General features: G+C 48.1%; 1 protein-coding gene across 1 annotated transcript; it reads left to right on the top strand.

The window, feature by feature from the left end:
- Positions 1 to 1,891: 1,891 nt before the first annotated feature.
- Positions 1,892 to 8,974, top strand: LOC106813861 (cadherin-23-like; the record flags this gene model as incomplete). The annotated part of the gene is made up of 4 exons (XM_014818101.1): positions 1,892 to 1,928; positions 2,994 to 3,142; positions 7,594 to 7,656; positions 8,879 to 8,974. Coding segments are annotated over exons 1-4 (345 nt in total), but the record flags the coding sequence as incomplete, so codon positions are not given.
- Positions 8,975 to 21,234: the final 12,260 nt, after the last annotated feature.

Genomic DNA, 21,234 nt, shown 5'->3' with positions numbered 1-21,234 from the left:
CTCTCACTCTTCCTCTCCATTTCTCCTCCCCTCTCTTATTCGCCTCTCCGCTGACTCACTCTATTGCCTTCCTCCTCTCTCTCTCAAACCCACTCTCCTTCGCGCCCTTTCATTTCTCAGGCCTCTTGCTTTTTTCTCAATTCCCTTCTTTGCTCCTCTTCTCTTATCGCCGCCTCTCTTGTATCCGTTTTAATCTCTCTGTTTCTCCTAATCTACCTTCCTTGTTCCATCCCAAAGCTATCCACGCCACATCCTCGCAATCGCTTATCGACAATGTGGTGCCCAACAACCGATCAACATTAGCATACAACGACCAACATTTAGCAACAATTGAGCAAAAATCAGCAATCAACGATTAGCAGCGACGCTAACCACGGGCAAAAAATCATTGCTTTACCATCTTCACATGTTTCAACCGCGTCTTCTCCTTTGTCGCCACCCACGCACGCGCGCGTGACGCGTGACAGTCGCCGTATGTCCGCTGCGACAATCGTCCCACCCGACACGGTACTCGCTCGTTTATTCGATCCATACGTGAAGCTTTGCCGCTCTCCAACCTGCGCTCAATGCCGCGGAAGCGTAGACGTTAGCCGAGCAGTGAATTCGGGTTTTCTGTGTTGGGCACGCGCTGCTAAGTCGTGGGTCTGCTACGCACAGAGCCGGATCAAGGGAGGCGGGGGGAGGGCATACAGACAATGCTCGCCTCTATGTCACAATGTTGTTGGTACGCTTATGCAATGAATGTTCTTTTTGGCTATCCTTGCTACGTTGCCCGCCTTTCTCTCTCTACCCTCGTCTCTCTCTCTCTCTACTCGCTCTCTCTTCTCTCGTCTCTCTCGTTCTCCCTCACTCTCATCCCCTCATCTCCCCAGCTCGCTTAAACGTTCTCTCTCTCAGACTCTCTCGTTCTCTAATTCTCTCGCTGGCAATCTCTATAGGTTTTTCGCTGTCTCTCTCTCTCTCTCTCTCTCTCTCTCTGTTTCTTCTTCACTCGCCATTTCCCATCTCTCTCGCTCGCTCGCTTAAACGTTCTCTCTTTTTCTGACTCTCTCGTTCTCTAAATATCTTGCTGGCAATCTCTATAGGTTTTTCGCTGTCTCTCTCTCTCTCTCCCGCTGTCGTCCTCTTCTCTCCTGCCCATTCTCTCCCATTCACTCTCGCATATCTCTTCGCGCTCTGTCTCCCTCCCCCGCTCTCTCTCGCTCTCTCTCTGTTTTTCCCTCTCTCTCTACCATGTTGATAGGCCCTTGTGTACATGAGACCTTCAATAGACCAGGCATTAACCGACCACGGCGTCGCTCGGTAAAAAACAACAAATAGAGAAAGGTGATCCGCCGCTAGCCTCGATAACAAGGTCTTTGGAAAGGTCGCATTCAATCTGATATACACTGCTTTACATGTTAGCGTTTGCTTGCGCATCCGAATCCACACGAAAATGGTGTATCAACAGTTTTGACAGAATTCCCTCATCGGTGACGCTGTTTTTGCTACAGGACATAATTGCCACCCGAGAGATTTTTCTCCGTATTTGAGATCTGTGCCCGGAATCAGTGAACAGCAAAAAAAGCACGAGAAATATTTCTCCGTCATTTAGAACTGTGCGCGGGGTCAGTGAAGGAAATGGTTTCTGTCGATATTGAGCAGGGCTGCAGAGCAACAAGCGATATACCTGTCGTCTGCGCGCTTTCGTCACGTGCCTGGCGTCATCGGAACATGAACGCGACAGTGCGATGACGTGGCTGCAATTAACGACCGCTCATTCACGCGTGCGCGATGCCACCGCCATCTCAGTGCTCGCTCACCATGCATGCATGCGTGCGTGCGTGCGTGCGGGCGTGCGTGCGTGCATGCATGCGTGCGTGCGTGCGTGCGCGTGCATATCCATGCGGATATGGCTTCATTCAATTTGTTTAATCTCGTCATCTTCCGTACGTCATCGTCGTCACGTATAAATCTATACTCTCTATATACTATAGAGTGAATCTCATCAAACGTAGCTTATGACTGTAGGTACACGTCATCACACGGCAGACAGACAGACGCGCTCATTTCCTATGCGAAATATTTCGGTTAAGAACGGAGGCTTACGGAGCAAGATTACCGGCCAGTAACACATCTAATGTCACAGTGTATCGGTGGGGGATTATATTGTTAGTAATGATTGTTTATGTGATCGCGTGTGTAACGACTCGTGGTACATGCGCAGTGATTGTTGGAACGAGAAATAGTGTTATAATATAAAGCAAGGCTAACAGCTACATCGTAACGGAGATTCTATCTGTGTGATGCCGCGCAGCGTGTCTGTTACCATAAGACCACAGTAGCCGTTCAGTCAGTCAGATGTCCTATAACAGCACAAAATTTCACTGCTGTGGAAAAACTTCTGAGAGAGACTTTGTTCTGATATAAACTCGGTAGCATTGAAAACCCTCTCTAAGGTTTGACAGAAGTCCACTTGGTTCTCGGATAACAACAATCAAGGTCCCCCGGCAAGGGAGGGCAAATAGGGGGGGGGGCAGATGCGTGTAGATGGTCTATTACGTGGCTAATAATTATTATTATTGATAGTAACAAATGACGGCCCACCCACAATCAGCTGCCCACAACTCGCGCGTGGCTTTGCCTCCAAGGAAAATTAGTTTGCTACGACCTTGGCAGAGTGATCTTTGACCGAGCTTGGCTACGCGCAGTAGACAAATCTCATCGGTGGCGCCCTCTGCCACGCGTTTCATCGGTGGCGCCCTTTGCTACGCATCTCATCGGTGGCGCCCTCTGTTACGCGTCTCATCAGTGGCGCCCTCTACTACGCATCTCATCAGTGGCGCCCTCTGCTACACATTTCATCTGTGGCGTCCTCTGCTACGCATTTCATCTGTGGCGTCCTCTGCTACGCATTTCATCTGTGGCGCCCTCTGCTACACATTTCATCTGTGGCGCCCCCTACTACGCATCTCATCGGTCGCGTCTCATCATGTGGCGCCCTCTGTTTGCAGGAAGCATCATGGACGTCGTGCATTTCATCGACGTGCGTGAGCAGATACAGCTGGTGCTCAACGGCTCGGCTGGCGACCACATCTTCAAATTCTTTGCCGTCAACGCGACAACAGCCGACGTCCTGCTGTCGCAGCGACTCGACCGCGAGGTGGGTGACGCGGCGCGACGGTGGCGCCGCGTATGGGGGACGCGGGTGAGAGAGCCCGTGTATACAGAAAGACCTGTTAGTGTGGGTAAGCGCTGACCGCGTGTCGTCATGGTGCAGTGACGCGAACGAGGTGGGTAGCGAACAAATTCAGAACAAGATTCCCGATTAGAGGCACACAAGCGCGGAAGATTTGTAGGAACGTGAAACGGGGGGTGCATGGAGAGAATGCTGGAACATGGCCACGCAAATTGAACGAGCAATAGACCGTGAAAGGACGTTGAAGATGGTGAACGTTAGGGAGTAGTGGTCGGCGAAAATAATAATTTTTTTTGGGGTAGGGGTCAGTCGTGGATTCAAGGGTTAGGCTAAGGCTAAGGTTTAGCTTACGGTTATATTTATAGTAGAAAGCAGGGTTGACTTTAGGTTGGGTTAAGGTTTGGGGCTATATGGAATTGGAGTATGTTGGAGTATGTTGGAGTATGTTGGAGTATGTTGGAGTATGTTGGAGTATGTTGGAGTATGTTGGAGTATGTTGGAGTATGTTGGAGTATGGAATTGTATTATGTTGGAATTGGAGTTGACCATGCAGTGAGTTCCGCTACCGTTACATCCACGAACTGCCTTCGAATGAGGTATACTCCGTGCAAATCTGCCAGTGTGTCATGTCATGTGTTAATACCAGGAGTCTATCAATTGATAGACTCCTGTTAATACGTACATCATTATTACCGTGGACAGGTAGATAGCATAGTTTTTCTTACGGATTGCTACACAACAACTGTGTCATTGTTTAAACATTTACCTCGATCTATGATGACTTTGTAACGAGCGCTTGCTATTGGGTTATATAGGTCAATCATTGATTACCCATCTCAATTTTTAATGATCTATCTCTATTAAATAGTCGTTATGTTTTGGAGTGAGGATTCATGTTATACGGTTTAGTACTAACAACGTTAAACTACCCAAATGTTCTTTTCACTGCACTACTTTTATACACAGTGACTATTGTGAAGGTATATATGTTTGTAGGTTATTTATTATGCCTATATGTCCGCGCGTGGGCGCGCAGGTTTGCGAGTTTGTGTGGGTCCGTGCGTGGATTGGTTCTGCGTGCGTGCGTGCATGTGCGCGTGTGTGTATGCTATCTATATCCTCCGCATCAACGCGCGATCACGTGTAATAGTGGCTTCGATATGCAAATGAGCAGATCACGTGCGCGCAGCACGTGTAATACATGTAAACTTGATGTAAATAATGAACGCTACCCTAACTTTCAGTTTCGCACAGCTATGCGTACGTGGTATACAGCGGTACGGCACAGTACTCAGCTGTGTATACTTGTCAGTTTAGTATTTATGACGCCCTGGCACACTCAGGCAAAGATTTATACTCAACGCTGCTGACATCGTGTTTATAGCTTTGCCCCTAGGGACACCTCGCTTTAGTTTTATCACAACAGGAGTTATTGCTGGTTGTGATGCCTTTGTGTCATCCCCTCCTATACCTGACCTGTTTATTGTTCTCCGTGTGTGTGTGTGTGTGTGTGTGTGTGTGTGTGTGTGCGTGCGTGCGTGCGTGCGTGCGTGCGTGCGTGCGTGCGTGCTTGTGTGTGGCAGTGTATGTGTGTGCATGGCTATCAGTGTAAGCTCCAAACATCCAAACATCCAAACATAAGGTCGCTGCCTGTGGTGTTGCTGTCTGCCTGTTGTCATCTGTCTGCATGTTGCCCATGCGAATATATATTGCTCTCTGTGAGTCAAATCCTTCAAGAAATTCTTGAATTTGCTTGAATTTCTTTAATCTGAATACCTTGCTGTGTGTGTGTGTGTGTGTGTGTGTGTGTGTGTGTGTGTGTGTGTGTGTGTGTGTGTGTGTGTGTGTGTGTGCGTGCGTGCGTGCGTGCGTGCTTGTGTGTGGCAGTGTATGTGTGTGCATGGCTATCAGTGTAAGCTCCAAACATCCAAACATCGAGCGTGCGTGCGTGCGTGCGTGCTTGTGTGTGGCAGTGTATGTGTGTGCATGGCTATCAGTGTAAGCTCCAAACATCCAAACATCGAAACATCCAAACATAAGGTTCTGCGTGCGTGCGTGCATGCGTGCATGTGTGTGTGTTTGTGATCGTGTGTGGTTCGTTATTGCGCATGATTGACGTGACAGCACGTGATATATACGCACTGCGTTTACCGTGCTATAGCTGCCCGCGCTCTTTGCAAGCTCTTACAAACAAACACAAGGTTTCCGTGTTTGCTAAGCACGCGAAAAACGGGGGAAAACTGTAGTAGTAAAGACGTGTACGATGCGCTCCTATACCGACAGTCGATTTGCCGTGACAGAGAATACACGTGCAGAAAGTTTTTTCAGTAATTGCCATCGTATATAAATGAGAATGTAGTTGTTCTGTTCTCGTTGTTACGATTCCGCGTAACTGCGTCTACAATGATATTAATAGTGCGTGTATTCCTTGAACGATTTTATACGCTTAGAGAGATAGTAAACTAAGTACGCGCGTGTGTGTGTACGTATGTGTGTACGTGTGTGTGTACGTATGTGTGTACGTGTGTGTGTACGTATGTGTGTACGTGTGTGTGTACGTGTGGACGTGGAGGTGGGGTAATGCTGGGTGAAGGGTGGATTGCTGCTACACCGCTAATAACAATGTTGATGATGGTGATTATGATGATGATGATGATGATGATGATGATGATGATGATGATGATGATAATGATGATGATGATGGCGATGATGATGATGATGATGATGATGATGATGATGATGATGATGATGATGATGATGATGATAAAGCTAACAGTGATAGTAACAACTCGCCTTGACGGCGACGATGACGACACCGACGATAGCACCGACGGCGGCGACCTCATGGCAGTTGTTACACGGATCGCCATAAGAAGACCGTCCACGCGTTTACTGCATCCGCAAAAAATCAGTAAAGAGGTTCTTGCAGTGATTCTTGCCTCGCTGATTGTACGTAGAGGTCACGCAATGCTAGTCAAGCGTCTGATTCCATCACTGAAATGCTATCAATGTTGACAATGTAGAAGCTCCACGCACGCACGCACGCGACCATCTCTGCATGGTTTTTCTTTACACTCCTTTTTGCAACTGAAGCCGAAAACGAGGCAAAAACACATCGCATTGAGTCGCCGGTCAAATGTTATATGTCGCCGGAGTGTATCACTGATAGTTGTCGCTGAAGACATAACGCACGCAGGGAGGGGTCGAGAAAGGCAGGAGAAAAGGGGAGCGAGCGAAAGAGAGGAGAAAATAAATGAAGCGAGAAGAGAAAAAAAGAGAGAGAGAGGGGGAATATGATGCATATATTATACTATAGTTGTTTCTGTCTGTGTGTGTGCCGCAATTTTTCTATTTGGTTTTTGTCTGCTTTCGTTTTCTTTTGGGTTTTCCCTCGTGTATTTACGCGTGTTTGCTTCACCTGTTTTTGAATTTGCTTCGTGTGTTTGTTTCGTGTATTTACTCATTTTATCATGTGTGTATGTGTGTTTACTTTGCGTGCTTTCGTATATCTATTCGTGTTTGTTTCGTGTATTTACATGTGCACGATGTTGTTTGCTTTTATCGTGATTTCCTCGTGTTTGTTTTATCATGGTCCGTCTTCCATTTGGTGATTATTGCTTTTGACCTACGTCTGTTATCATCGGTGTATCGAATAATTCTGGGAAAATAGTTAGTGCCATCCTTAAGGTTATTGTAAGAGTTATGATTAGTGTTAGGGTTAGAGTTAGGGATAGGGTTAGATCTAGGGTTAGGGGCTAGGCGTAGGGTCAAAAGGTAGGGCTAGTATTAGGGCTAGAGTGATTGGGAGTTGGAGTTAAGGTTAAGTGTATGGTAAGAGATGGGGTTGGGGCTAAAGATAGGGTTATTGTTAGTGGTAAGGTTATAGTTAGAATTAGGAGTGTGGTCAGGGTCAGAGTTCGGGTTTGGGTTAGAATTAGTTTTTGGACTATTGTTATCGATGGAGTTAAGGTTAGTGTTAGGGTTAGGGTTAGGTTAAATGTCAGGGTTAGGGTTAGGGTTAGGGTTAGGGTTAGGGTTAGGGTTAGGGTTAGAGATTGGGTTAGGGTTAGGTTTAGAGTAAGGGTTTAAGGTTAGAGATTGGGTTAGGGTTAGGTTTAGAGTGAGGGTTACGGTTAGAGATTGGGTTAGCGTTAGGAGTTTGGATTAGGGTTAGGTTTAGAGTTTGTGTTAGGGTTAGGTTTAGAGTTTGGGTTAGGGTTCGAGTTTGAGTTAGGGTTAGCGTTTGAGTTAGGATTTGGGAGTAAATCTCAATGTTGCAACGTCTCCCGGACATTCGATATTATCTCAACGGAACATTGTCCCAGAAACTATACAATTTCACTACAGCAAATAGTTTTTCATTTTCAAATCCGTATTATAAAAGCTGACTTGCAATCGTTCTGTTTCGCTTGTAGGTGAAAGATTACTACCTCGTTCGGTGGTCATATCAAGACAGTGGTCAGCGAGAAATACCCTACGTACGTATCTTGCGTCCACTCTTGTCCACATCATCACGTTAATAACACTCACTAATTCCCATCGCTGCTCTGTTCCAATCGAACTGCCTCGATCGTAATTAATTTCACGCAGGGGCGGATTCAGACCGTATTTGCCGTATTGGGAAATACGGTCTAGATTTCAAAGTGCCCTTCAAAATTTTGCGCTCACTGTGGGGTGGTGTGCCCTTTTTGGGCGATGTGCCCTTTAAATCTGGAAAAAATACTGTCTAGCCCTGGAACCGGCCCTGGCACGTGCCTCGCTGTCAGTTCCCATCCAGTAATTAACCCAGCACAACTCGTTATCATAATTACGTTAACACAATGTTGTCGCTGCGTCGACGTTCCGTGTCGTAATAAACCCGAAAAAGAAAACATGGCTTTTGCCACCGCAACGGTTCCCATAATGGGTGCCGCCATTGTAGTAATCGCGGTCACGTGACGTGCGCTGCACGACGCCGCCAATTATTGTGCGATTATGCAAAATTTAGTCGAAACATAATTACAGCTAATCGCTTTATTGCCTTTGATCAACAATGCATGCGAGCCGAGTCGGTATTTTCTGTATACTTTACTGATTGCAGTCAACGGCGCTGTGCCAATGCTAGACGAGAACCGTACTATAATAGGTTAATTACTTTCACGCTGGTAATACTGTGTCAGCACTGTACGACAGGCACTGCTACTGTAACATGTGCACTGCTACATGTAAACGCGTCTTAATGCGCAGCGTCGGCAATAAGCCAAATCGGAAAGTCCTCGCCGCCATATTGATATCAGATAAGAGGGTGTATAAACTGCCCTTTTATAACATGGGTGGGGTAGAACTATTCTAGGTTTTTGAGCTATAATTCTCTTCACTAACATCGTACCTCAATTCACAGGTGCGTTACTGTTTACATAAACATTTACAAATATGACTGTGATCGTTTGGGATATTTTGCAATGTTTGTGTTAATGCAAAAACTAAAAACTCACGAGTGGATACTTAACGCATGCCTACTCTGTATGATGCACATCGTTTATTGAAAGGCCCTTGATGTACACGCGCTTGTTTGATGCGTATTTGATTGTCGTATAATCCACGAATCTAAACTCGATGTGCCATCACGTCCTCGCTGCTATTCTTCACTGTTAGCCGTACAATATTGTTTAATGTATGTATGTATTCGGTGATATTTGCGGCTTTATATCGCACTCACAGATTTCGATGTCGACGCAAGTTTACGTGTTGGATGTTAACGATAACAGGCCAGAGTTCACACTCGTACCAAAAGACCAGAAGGTAGCGGTGGCCGAGGTAAGCAACGACTGTCTCTCTTCTCCTTCTCATCTCAACTCCTCTTTTCTCCTCTCCTCTCCTCTCATATTCTCTCCTATTCTCTTATCACCCTTTCCCTCTCCTTTCCTTTCCTCTACCCCACTATCCTTTCGCCTCCTCTGCTCGTCTTTCCTATGCTCTCCCCCCGTCTGTCCTCTCCTCTCCTCTCTTCTCTCCTCTTTTCTTCTCCTTTCCTCTCATCTCCTCGCCTCTCCTCTCTTTTTCCTCTCATCCCTTCGCTTCTCCTCTCTTCTTTCCTCCTCTCCTCTCCTCTCCTCTGCTTGCCTCTCCTCCCCTCTCAGTTGTCATAACTTGTATATGTGTGCAACGTATAGCGGGAATCCGTGTGTACTACATGTGCTACCAGTACTATACTTCGACGAGACAGAAAGAAAGGGGGAGAGAGACTGCGTGTCTTTGTGCGAGAGAAAGAAAGCAATGGAGAGAGAGATAGTGTGCAAGAGAGAGAGAGAGAGAGAGAGAGAGAGAGAGAAAGAAAGAAAGAAAGAGATGGAGAGAGAGAGAGAGAGAGATAGAGAGAGAAAGAAAGAAAGAAAGAGATGGAGAGAGAGAGAGAGAGAGCGTGTGTGTGTAATACCATCGTGGGAAAAGCTGATATTGCGCAGATTTGTGATTCTTTCTTTCATGATTGGCGATTTATGGTTTGGAATGTTGGTAGTTTCGTCTGTACAAAGCGAGATACACGCCTTCAACGAATGTCCGCACAGAGCGTCTAGTGAAATTAAAGCAGTAGCTAAGACAAGATAAACATGCAGGGTGTTCACGATACAATAAATATACCATACTGAAAGGAATGCCGCGGAACTGAGAGGGAGGAATGGAAATAATGGGTTAAAGTCTGTGCGACCACTAGGAAAGCTGGGGGGATGGGGGTGACGGTCACCAATTGAGTCAGCTTGTCAAAAATGTGAAATTCACATTGTGTTTGTGTTCTCGTGGAGTTAACACACGGTAGCTAGACTACATCAGTCACCCGGCAACAGCCCCCTCCCATAATATATATATATATATAAATTAATTAAAAGAGGCTTGTAATTGGCCGCGGAATTACGGAAGTAAATATCAGGCCGCTAAATCTCTGCGCGCTCCACGCAGCACACACACACACACCATGCACAGGGATAATTATCCCTCCAACCATCATCGCCTGTTCGGAAAATATAACGCACGCGAAACTCTTTTTTCCCGGCACGCTCGTTCCCTGCTGCCCGCGGCGGCACGACCAGAGAGGGGAGCGGTGTCGAGTGGGAACCACTTAGCGTCTGATTGCTACGTTGGGCGATGTAGCCTGCGTGCCTCGTGCGTTCCTCCCCCTCCTCCCCTCATCCCCTCCTCCTTAGCACCTTCTCCCTGCGGTACAATGTCCCGCCTTGTGTCGTAGCGTGCCGACGCGCTAATCGGAGGTGAAATACTCCACTTTTGACGCGCAAGTATAATATTTGTCTTGCGAATTTCTGCCGGTGAAGTGACAGGGGCGCAGGGCCAACGGGCTAAACCCCGTGGGGACGAGAGAGAGAGAGAGAGAGAGAGAGAGAGAGAGAGAGAGAGAGAGGGGAGAGAGAGACAGGGCGAGGGGGGGGGAATAGACCAAATAAAAATATAATTAGATATAGTTACTATAGAGAAATTGTAGATAGACAAACAGGCAGAGAGAGAGGGAGAGAGAAATAGATAGATAGAGGAGAAGCGAGAGGGGACAGAGTGAGGGAGAGCGAGGGGGTATGTAGAAGGCGTTAGTCTCTCTCTCGCGCGCTTTCTCTCTCTCATCTATGGAAGAGTGGGGGTCAGTCGAGTCAGTTTTTACAATTTCGCACCCACAAGGCAAAATAAATAACCGTAGACGAAAAATATAACGTATATAACCCTATAGTGTATTGCTGTCCAGCCCTGTATAACGCACATACTATCGGCATGGGACGAAATGGGCTTGTATGTCAATGACGTTGACAATGACGTTTACAATGACGTTCGAATGACGTTGTCAAATCGCTGAATGTACCAAAATCTTACTTGACATTCGCCCCCCCCCCTTCATCCGTCCCTCTGCGCTAAGGTGCCTGCTCTATATGGCATGGAAGCTGCTGTGTGTGTCTGGTAACGGATGCATGGGGTTATTAGATGGGATTAAGAGAGATGGCTGTCGACAAGGGTCTAGCTTGACAGCCGTCGAGGAGGATTACAGAGCGTGGGACGTAGGATTTATGAGAAAGAGATAAGGTGCGTGAAAGACAGTTAAAGACCGAGGTAGAGAGAGAGAGGGAGAGAGAGAAAGAGAGAGAGAGAGAGAGAGAGAGAGAGAGAAGAGAGAGAGAGAGAGAGAGAGAGAGAGTGAGAGAGAGTAGAAGAGAGAGAGAGAGAGATAGATAGATAGAAAGGAAAGAGCGGGGCGCGCAGCCCACACATACGCAGGCACGCACGCACGCGCGGCGCACACGACCTACACAACACACACTCACGACACACGACACACACACACACACGACACACACACAGTCACACGACACATCACCACCAGCGGCATAAACCACACCAAAGCACAGGTGAGACTCGCGCACACACACACACACACACACACGCACACACATATACACGGCGCACACACACAACACAGCGCACACACACTCACAGGGCACACACACACACACACACAACACACACGACACACACACACACACACAGCACACACACTAACAGGATGGCGATGTCATGGCAGCGATGAAAAACTAGTTTCAAACGACAGCGGCGAGCAGTAGCAAAGTTGTTATACATTATGGTCTCAGCCATGATCGCGCGAGTCACGGATTATAAGAAAACGGCGCCGCAGTCTATCGACTCGTTGCAGTATAGTTACGCTTTAGCGTCGCTCTCCACTGTTTGCCACATGCCCACCCGCAGCATCGCTATATTAAGGCGTGGCTCTCATTCATTGCACTGCGTTCATCCCCTCGCTGCTCAACGGCCTACCGCGATGGAGACTTCGGCTGAGTGGATAAGGGAGGAAAGAGAAAGAGAACCAGAAAGAGAGAGAAAGTAGAGAGAGGGAACAAGAGAGAGAGAGGGGGGTAGGGGGGACAAGAGGGTGGATGGAGAGATGGAGGGCAACTAGAGAGAGAGCGGGCGAGCGAGAGAGAAATAGAATAGAGAAGAGAGAGAGAGAGAGAGAGAGAGAGAGAGAGAGAGAGAGAGAGAGTAAAGAGAAGAGAAGAGAGACAGAAAGAAAAGAGAGTAGAGACGAGGAGAGACGAGACGAGAGGAAGCAGCGAGAGAAAGAGAGAGTAGAGAGAGAAGGAGGCAGGACATTTCTGTTGTGCCTAACGCACCGCGCGCTGTGGTTTGCGGAGAAAAACTTATCGCCCATGCTCTCACGGTATTTCGGGCCAAATTTTGTTTTGCATTTATCTGCCCTTGCGTTTGCTTATTTGCTCTCACGCCACCCTCTTATCGCATACACTTTAAATGCGCGGCGTAACCTTAAATTTCACCATGACGACACGGCCGCGAGATATGCTCTGTGGCGCCTCTGGTGGAGGCGGCGGCGCAATGGCGGCCGTTGCCATGACGACGGGGCAGGTGTGTGTACCTTCATGGCGGTGCGCAACTGCGTGATTGCGTGCGGCAGGGGGTGCATAGCAGCAGCTGGGCAGACGGCAGGTCCGTCGTGTGTGCGTGCGGGCGTGCGTGCGTCGCCGCCGTGCGTGCGTGCGTGCGGCGTGCGTGGCGTCGCGTGTGCGTGTGTATGTAGCAGCGTGTATGTGTTGTGTGTGTGTGTGTGTGTGTGTGTGTGTGTGTGTGTGTGTGTGTGTGTTGTGTGTGCGTGTGCGTGTGCGTGTGAGTCGAGCGGCGTGCGTGGCGTGCGTGTGTGTGTTGGTGTGGTGTGTGTGTGTGTGTGTGTGTGTGTGTGTGTGTGTGTGTGGTGTGGTGTGTGTGTGTGTGTGTGAAAGCGTGAGTATATATATATTATCTCGCTACATTCAACCTGCGTCCGTCCATCTATCCGTCGATATCTAAAGACATAGATCGATCTATCGATTCTTTAATGGCCTCTCGACTGCTTGCGTTCTGTTCTAACCTTTTGCGTATAAACGGCAATTACATATAAATAACATATTGGGCAAGGACGAATTATTTAAGGCTCTTGCAATCGCCATATAATAAAAAAATTAATTAAATTCCTTTAATTCGATTAATTAATTTTAAATGAAGCTTTTCGTCAATTATTTATTAATTAACAACTAATTAACACAAGCGTCTTACGCATGAGAATTTGAACTAATGCGGAAGATGATGTCGATTAACTTAAAAACTGATGTTTCGCTATCAGCTTATTGATCTGCATTGTTCGCGTATCTTTATACGCGCGCGCGCGTGTGCGGGCGGTGTGTGTGTGTGTGTGTGTGGGGGGGGGTAGCGATGGCGTGCGTGCGCGTCAGTGTGTGCGTGCGTGCGCGTGTGTGTGCTCGTGTGCGGCATGTGTATGCGTGAGTGTGTGTGTGTGTGTGTGTGTGTGTGTGTGAGTGTGTGTGTGTGTGTGTGTGTGTGTGTGTGTGTGTGTGTGTGTGTGTGTGTGTGAGTGTGTGTGTGTGCGCGCGCTCAGCGTGTGTGTGTCTGTGTGCGTGTGCGTGCGTATGTGTGGTGTGTTGGTGTGTGTGTGTGTTTGTGCGTGTGTGTGTGTGTGTGTGTGCGTGTGTGTGTGCGTCGCGCGGTGCGTGCATGTGCGCGCGCGCGTGTTGTGTGCGCGCGCGCGCGTAGTGTGTGTGCGTGTGTGGTGTGTGTGTGCGCCGCGCTGTGTGTGCGTCTGCGTGCGTGCATGTGTGTGGTGTGTGTGTGTGTGTGTGTGTGTGTGTGTGTGTGTGTGTGTGTGTGTGTGTATGCGTGTGTGTGTTTGTGTGTGTGTGTGTGTGTGTGTGTACTGTGTGTGTGTGTGTGTATTGTGTGTGTGCCGTCCGCGTGCGTGGCGGTGCATGTGGCGTGTGTGTATGCTATCTATATCCTCCGCATGCAACGCGCGATCAGCGTGTAATAGTGGCTTCGATATGCCAAATGAGCAGATCACGTACGGCGCAGCAGTGTAAATACATGTAAATAATGAACGCTACCTAACTTTCAGTTTCGCACAACAGCTATGCGTACGGTGTATACAGCGGTACGGCACAGTACTCAGCTGTGTATACTTGTCAGTTTAGTATTTATGACGCCGTGGCACACTCAGGCAAAGATTTATACTCAAACGCTGCGGACATCGTGTTTATAGCTTTGCCCCTAGGGACACCTCGCTTTAGTTTTATCACAACAGGAGTTATTGCTGGTTCTGATGCTTTGTGTCATCGCCTTCCCTACCTGACCCTGTTTATTGTTCTCCGTGTTGTGTGTGTGTGTGTGTGTTGTGTTGTGTGTTGTGTGTGTGTGTGTGGTGTGTGGCTGTGTGTGCGTGTCGTGTCGTGCGTGCGTGCCGTGCGTGGCGTGCGTGCGTGGCTGTGTGTGGCAGTGTATGTGTGTGCATGGCTGTCAGTGTAAGCTCCAAACATCCAAACATCCAAACATAAGGTCGCTGCCTGTGGTGTTTGCTGTCTGCCTGTTGTCATCTGTCTGCATGTTGCCATGCGAATATATATTGCTCTCTAGTGAGTCAAATCCTTAAGAAATTCTTGAATTTGCTTGAATTTCTTTATCTGAATACCTTGCTGTGTGTGTGTGTGGTGTGTGTGTGTGTGTGTGTGGTGTGTGTGTGTGTGTGTGCGTGCGTGCGTGCGTGCGTGCTTGATGTGTGGGCAGTGTATGTGTGTGTGCATGGCTGTCAGTGTAAGCTCCAAACAGCCAAACATCGAAACATCAAACATAAGGTTCTGCGTGGTGCGTGCGTGCATGCGTGCATGGTGTGTGTTTGTGATCGGTGTTGTTCGTTATTGCGCATGATTGACGTGAACAGCACGTGATATATACGCACTGCGTTTACGCGTGGCTATAGCTGCCCGCGCTCTTGCAAGCTCTTACAAACAAACACAAGGTTTCCGTGTTTGCTAAGCACGCGAAAAACGGGGGAAAACTGTAGTAAGTAAAGACGTGTACGATGCGCTCCTATACCGACAGTGCGATTTGCCGTGACAGAGAATACACGTGCAGAAATGTTTTTCAGTATTGCCATCGTATATAATGAGAATGTAGTTGTTCTGTTCTCTGTTGTTAGCAATTCCGCGTAACTGCGTCCTACAATGATATTAATAGTGCGTGTATTCCTTGAACGATTTATACGCTTAGAGAAGATAGTAAACTAAGTACGCGCGTGTGTGTGTACATATGTTTGTACGTGTGTGTGACGTGTGGACGTGGAGGTGGGGTCTTGCTGGTGAAGGGTGGATTGCTGCTACACCGCTAATAACAATGTTGATGATTGGTGATTAATGATGATGATGATGATGATGATGATTGATGATGATGATGATGATGATGATTGATGATGATGATTAAAGCTAACAGTGATAGTAACAACTCGCCTTGACGGCGACGGATGACGACACCGACGAAGCACGCGACGGCGGCGACCCATGGCAGTTGTTACACGGATCGCCATAAGAAGACCGTCCACGCGTTACTGCATCCGCAAAAAAATCAGTAAAGAGGTTCTTGCAGTGATTCTGCCATCGCTGATTGTACGTAGAGGTCACGCAATGCTAGTCAGGCGTCTGATTCCATCACTGAAATGCTATCAATGTTGACAATGTAGAAGCTCCACGCACGCACGGCACGCCACCATCTCTGCATGGTTTTTCTTTACACCCCTTTTGCAAACTGAAGCCGAAAACGAGGCAAAAAACACATCGCATTGAGTCGCCGGTCAAATGTTTATATGTCGCCGGAGTGTATCACCCGATAGTTTGTCGCTGAAGACATAACGCACTCGCAGGGAGGGTCGGGAAAGGCAGGAAGAAAGGGGAGCGAGCGAAAGAGAGGAGAAAATAAAGATAGAGAAAGGTAAACATGAAGCGAGAAGAGAGAAAGAGAGAGAGAGAGAGGGGGAATATGACGAGGGAATAGAGAAGAGAGAGAAAAAAGACAGAGAAGTGAGAGAGAAAGAGGGAAAATGTTAGAGAGAGAAAAAGAAAAAAAGAGAGCAACGCAGACAGATAAACGGACAAAGAGAGAGAAGAGAGAGAGAGAGAGAGAGAGAGAGAGAGAGAGAGCGCAGAGTGAGAGAAAGACAGAGAAAGACAGAAAAGGGGAGAGGGAGGGAGAGCGAGAAAAGAAAGACAGAGACAAGGCGAGAGAGAGAGAGAGAGAAAGAGGACAAGACAGAGAGAGAGAGAGAGAGAGAGAGAGAGAGGCGAGAGAGAGAGAGATAGAGGGAAAGAGAGGAGAGAGAAGAGCGCGAGAGAAATAGAGTCAGAGAGTAAGAGAGAGAGAGAGAGAGAGAGAGAGAGAGAGACCGAGCAGAGGCGAGAGCGAGAGAGAGAGAGAGAGAGAGAGAGTGAGAGAAAGACAGAGAAAGACAGAAAAGGGGGAGAGGGAGGAGAGCGAGAAAAGAAAGACAGAGAAAGGGCGAGAGAGAGAGAGAACAGAGAGAGAGAGAGAGAGCGAGAGAGAGAGCGAGAGAGAGAGAGAGAGGAATAGAGGGAAAGAGAGAGAAAGAGAGAGAGAGGCGCGAGAGAGAGAGAGTCAGAGAGAAAGAGAGAGAGAGAGGAGAGAGAGAGAGAGAGCGAGAGCGAGAGAGCGAGAGAGAGAGAGAGAGAGAGACAGAGAGAAAGAGAGAGAGAGAAGAGAGAGAGAGAGAGAGAGAGAGAGAGAGAGAGAGAGAGAGAGAGAGAGAGAGAGAGAGAGAGAGACACACACACACACACAGAGAGAGAGAGAGAGAGAGAGAGAGAGAGAGAGAGAGAGAGAGAGAGAGAAAGAGAAAGAGCGAGACAGAGAAAAAAGAGAGAGAGAGAGAGAGAGAAAGAGAGCGATCCGTTAAGTATGCACGCGATTCATTTGCCGCGACATCAGCGGGAAGATGCATGCGTGCGTGTATGCGTGCGTGCGTGCGTGCGTGCGTGCGTGGTGCGTGCATGCGCGCCGTGTTGGCATGCGTGCGTGCGCGGCGTGCGTGCGTGCGTGCAGGCGTGCGTGCGTGCGTGCCTGTGTGCGTGTGTGCGTGCGTGCGAGCGTGCGTGTTTTCGTGTGTGTGTGCGTGCGTGCGTGCGTGTTTGCGTGCGTGCGCGCGCGTGTGTGTGTGCGTGCGTGCGTGCGTGCTCGCGTGTGTGTCTGCGTGCGTGCGTGCGTGCGTGTTTGCGTGCGTGCGCGCGCGTGTGTGTGTGCGTGCGTGCGTGCGTGTTCTGCCGGGCTTCACTCACTGCATCAAGGCATCAATGGCTTGCGAGCAGTCGTATGTCGCAGCCTCTCCTGTGCAGCTTCCAGGGCTGTAGCTGCAGTCCAAGCCCTTCTCATACATTCACAATAACCCCTGTCCTAGTCGTAGTGATCATGGTTTGGTCCTCATCCCGTGAAATAAATCTCTAAGGGCTGCCACTACTACAGAGACATGCGCAAACATAGAAAGACGTGTTAATTAACATGTGACGCACTTTCTCCTATGATGATGAGTTTTGTAAATCGAATAAATAGCGACTTGCTATTTTATTAAAATCGGGGCCCCTTCAGGGGGAAAATTCATTGATTCAAATCCAGCCCGTGTTTTAAATCCACGGATTTTCTTGCTTTAGAAATATCTATTAAGATCGGAAAATGTCGTCCTTTTATCACTCGGGGGTTTTCCGTAGAAGCATCAAAGTCAGCCCCTTAGTTAAATCCAGGGTTTGCCGTATAAATATTTATTAACTTGCGAGTAGCTCTTTCTTTAAAACCGGGACTTCTTTTTAGAAATATCTATTACGTATGGGCAGCCAATCAGCATTCTCCCATAAACCAGGGTTTCCATCAGCAATGTTCATTAGCATATGAGCAACATCTTAGAGATATCCATTAAACGCTGCTGAAATACTTTAGCTTCTTTCCAAAAATATCCATTAACATGGGCTTATCTTTTCGATTAAATCTAAGACTTCATTTCTTATCGATAATATACAACTAACAAATTCATTCTATTAATTTATTACCGAATGGAGTCCACTGATTAATATCGACTTTTAATTTATTATTTATTATTTGCACCACTTCTTGGCCCCCACTCTCGTGTCTCCGCCTGGCTGCGCCTGGCGCTACCAGACCCTCCTCGTTGACCCCTCGCCATCTAATGACGAGGGTGTGCTGGCCCAGATTGCCTAATGATAGCCATCAGAGGGCGGTCTGTGGTCGTTGACATGCATTGTGTTGTGTAGGAGCGTGCGGATGTTGAGTGGCTGACGACCTGCCCGCCTCCCTGACCGCGCGCAGTAGCAACTACGGTGCTGAAACCTCATGAACACATGATTTCCATTAACTGTCGTCTGGCTTCTCTCTCTCTCTCTCTCTCTTTCTCTCTCTCTGTCGCTATTTCTGGCTCGCTCGCTCTCATTTTGTGTCTCTCGGTCTCTCGCGCGCTCTCTCTGTGTCTGTCTGTCTCTCACTGTGTGTGTCTCTCGGGATACTGTACTACGGGTGTCTCTGTACAAACGCACACACGCGCACGCGCACGCACACGTCTGTAGTGTTACTGGTAGGGCAGGCTGGTTTGGCGGGAGGCGCGTGAGGTGAAGAGGATGTCAGGAGTCCTTTGTACTCCTGAGGAGGGAGGGGAGTGGGGAGGGAGAGGGGGAGGGCCTCGTGATATTATAGAGCCTTTTATGCTGTTATGGCGGAGGCGGGAGAGACGTGAAGGGAGAGGGACGGTGACATGGCTGAAGCTTCCATGCTGTTACGTGAGAGGTCGGGGAGGTTAAGGGGGTGAGTCCTAGATGAGATTTGGGGGGAGATGGAGGGTGCCTCTTGTGGGAGGGAGTGGAGGAGGCTCTAAAATCAGCTACTGATGATGTGGGGAATCAATATAAACGGAGACATCAATATAAATGTCTTTACACGTATTTTTCTCTTATTACTGAAAAAACGGAGACTATAATAGATTAATAAAGAAGAAAAGAGAGAGGAATACTTGTTTTTTTGTCTTCAACCCGTATTATCAACAAAAGAGAGATGGAATAATTAATTTTTTTATGGAATAATGTTGTAGCTTGTCTTGCTACGGGCAACAATAATATAGTGGTCCCCGCTTAATCGGGTCTCGGATAAACGGGTGCATCGCTTAAACGACACATGTGCCATTGACAAACAATCCCTGCGCACGTTGGTATTTCTTCACCGCCTAATCGGGACATCTCAATGGTTTCCGACCAGTTCAGATAAAGCGGGGGGGGGCATTATATTATGGTTGCCCGTATAGCAAGGAAAGCAACAACATTATTCCGTAAAAAACGTCATCCCCCCACGGGGGCACAAGCGGGCGTAGTACACAATAGTAAACGATTATATATATATATATATATATATTCGTATTATTAGCTCTTGATATATATATATATATATATATATATATATGTGTATATTATACGATATAATTTGTCAGTACTACTACATGATGACGAACCATCGCTACCGAGTTACTCTACGCTTTCTTGGCTCGAGGCTAAACTCAATTCATCCGATGCGAATTTAGTTATCATCGCCTAAGTGCGTAGCTTTTAATTAAGTATTTTAGCAATCGATTGCGAACTTAATTGCACGTCCGTCCCCGATTTTGCTGAGCGAACCGGGAGCATCTTGATGCGGTAATCCGGTTTCTAATCGTTTTACTGCCGTGCTGCTGTACGTCCGTATTGAAAATAACTAACGCACTCGCCACCAGCGCGTGGGGAATTGTGCTGTGTGTGTGGTGTGTGTGTGTGTGTGTGTGGTGTGTGTGTGCTGTGTGTGTGTGTGGTGTGTGCGTGCGTGCGTGCGTGTGTGTGTGGTGTGTGGTGTGCGAAGTGTGCGTGTGGTGTGCGTGTGGGTGCGTGTGGATCTGTGCCGTGTGGTGTGCGGATGCGTGTTGTCGTACGTGCGTGTCTGCGCGTGTTGCGTGTGTAGGGGCTGGTGTGTGTGTTGTGTGTGTGTGGCTGTGCGTGTGGGCCGCGCGCGCGGCCGCGTCGTGATGGTGTGAGATGTGTGTGCGTGCGTGCCGTGCGTGCGGCCGTGCGTGCGCGGTGTGTGTGTGTGTTGTTGTGTTGTGTGTGGTGTGGTGGGATGTGTGTGCTGTGTGTGCTGTGGGTGTGCATGTGGTGGTGTGGGCATGCAGGACGTAGTCAACATCTGCCCATGCACGCGCTAGTTATGCTGTGGGCGTCAAATACATCTATTTTCTTCACCGCAAAACGGATAGCCGCCTTCGCGCGCTCTCTGTATCTCTCTCTCTCTCTCTCTCTCTACTCGTCTCTATCTCTCTCCTCTCTCGCTCTTCTTCATAATATGTCTTCATGCTGGTTAGGGAAGACAGCAGCACCAGCAGCAGTAGCAGCAGCAGCAGCAGCAGCAGCTGTGTAGACAGGGGTAGTAGAAGCAGTATCAGCAGGTGTGTAGCGACGATGCGGGCCATGCACCGTTAGTTTGACAAAGCTTATTATTAATTATCCAACTATGCGTGTACCACACACGCACGTGCGCGCAGACAGACGAGCAGGCAGACAGATAGACGCGCGCACACGCACACGCGCCCACGTACACGCGCCCACGCACACACACACACACACACACACACACACACACACACGGAGAGACACGCACACACTCTCCCTTTCTTCCGCACTTTCTCTCTTCTTATACATCGAATCCGCAGCATGTACATTCTCACGCCCGCTGTCTGCTAACAGTGCTTCGGTCGAGCAGAGATCGCGCTTGTAGGGGGACCAGGTGGCGCGTGCCTCCCCCTCTCCCTCTCCCTTCCCCTCTTCTTCACTTACCTGATCGATGGGATACAAGGTCATTGACACGGTGCGCAAGCAGATGTCGCGTAGCAACCAGGTGAAGCAGAAGGTGGTGACGGACAGAGAGAAATAAACAGAGTGAAGGAGATAGCGAGAGAGATATAGAAGGGGATGAGTGAGAATGGAGGCAAAATAGTATGTATGCAATATATATATATATATATACATGTATATATATCAAGAGTACATAATAGAGATATCTCTCTATAATAGAGACATACTCTCTATTATGTACTCTTGCTATATATATATATATATATATATATATATATAGAGAGAGAGAGATATATATAG

This window comes from Priapulus caudatus, unplaced genomic scaffold, assembly GCF_000485595.1.
Source record: "Priapulus caudatus unplaced genomic scaffold, Priapulus_caudatus-5.0.1 Scaffold836, whole genome shotgun sequence".
Taxonomy (NCBI): domain Eukaryota; kingdom Metazoa; phylum Priapulida; class Priapulimorpha; order Priapulimorphida; family Priapulidae; genus Priapulus; species Priapulus caudatus.
The sequence above is the reverse complement of the archived record's forward strand: the minus strand, read 5'-3'. Positions and strand labels throughout refer to the sequence as shown.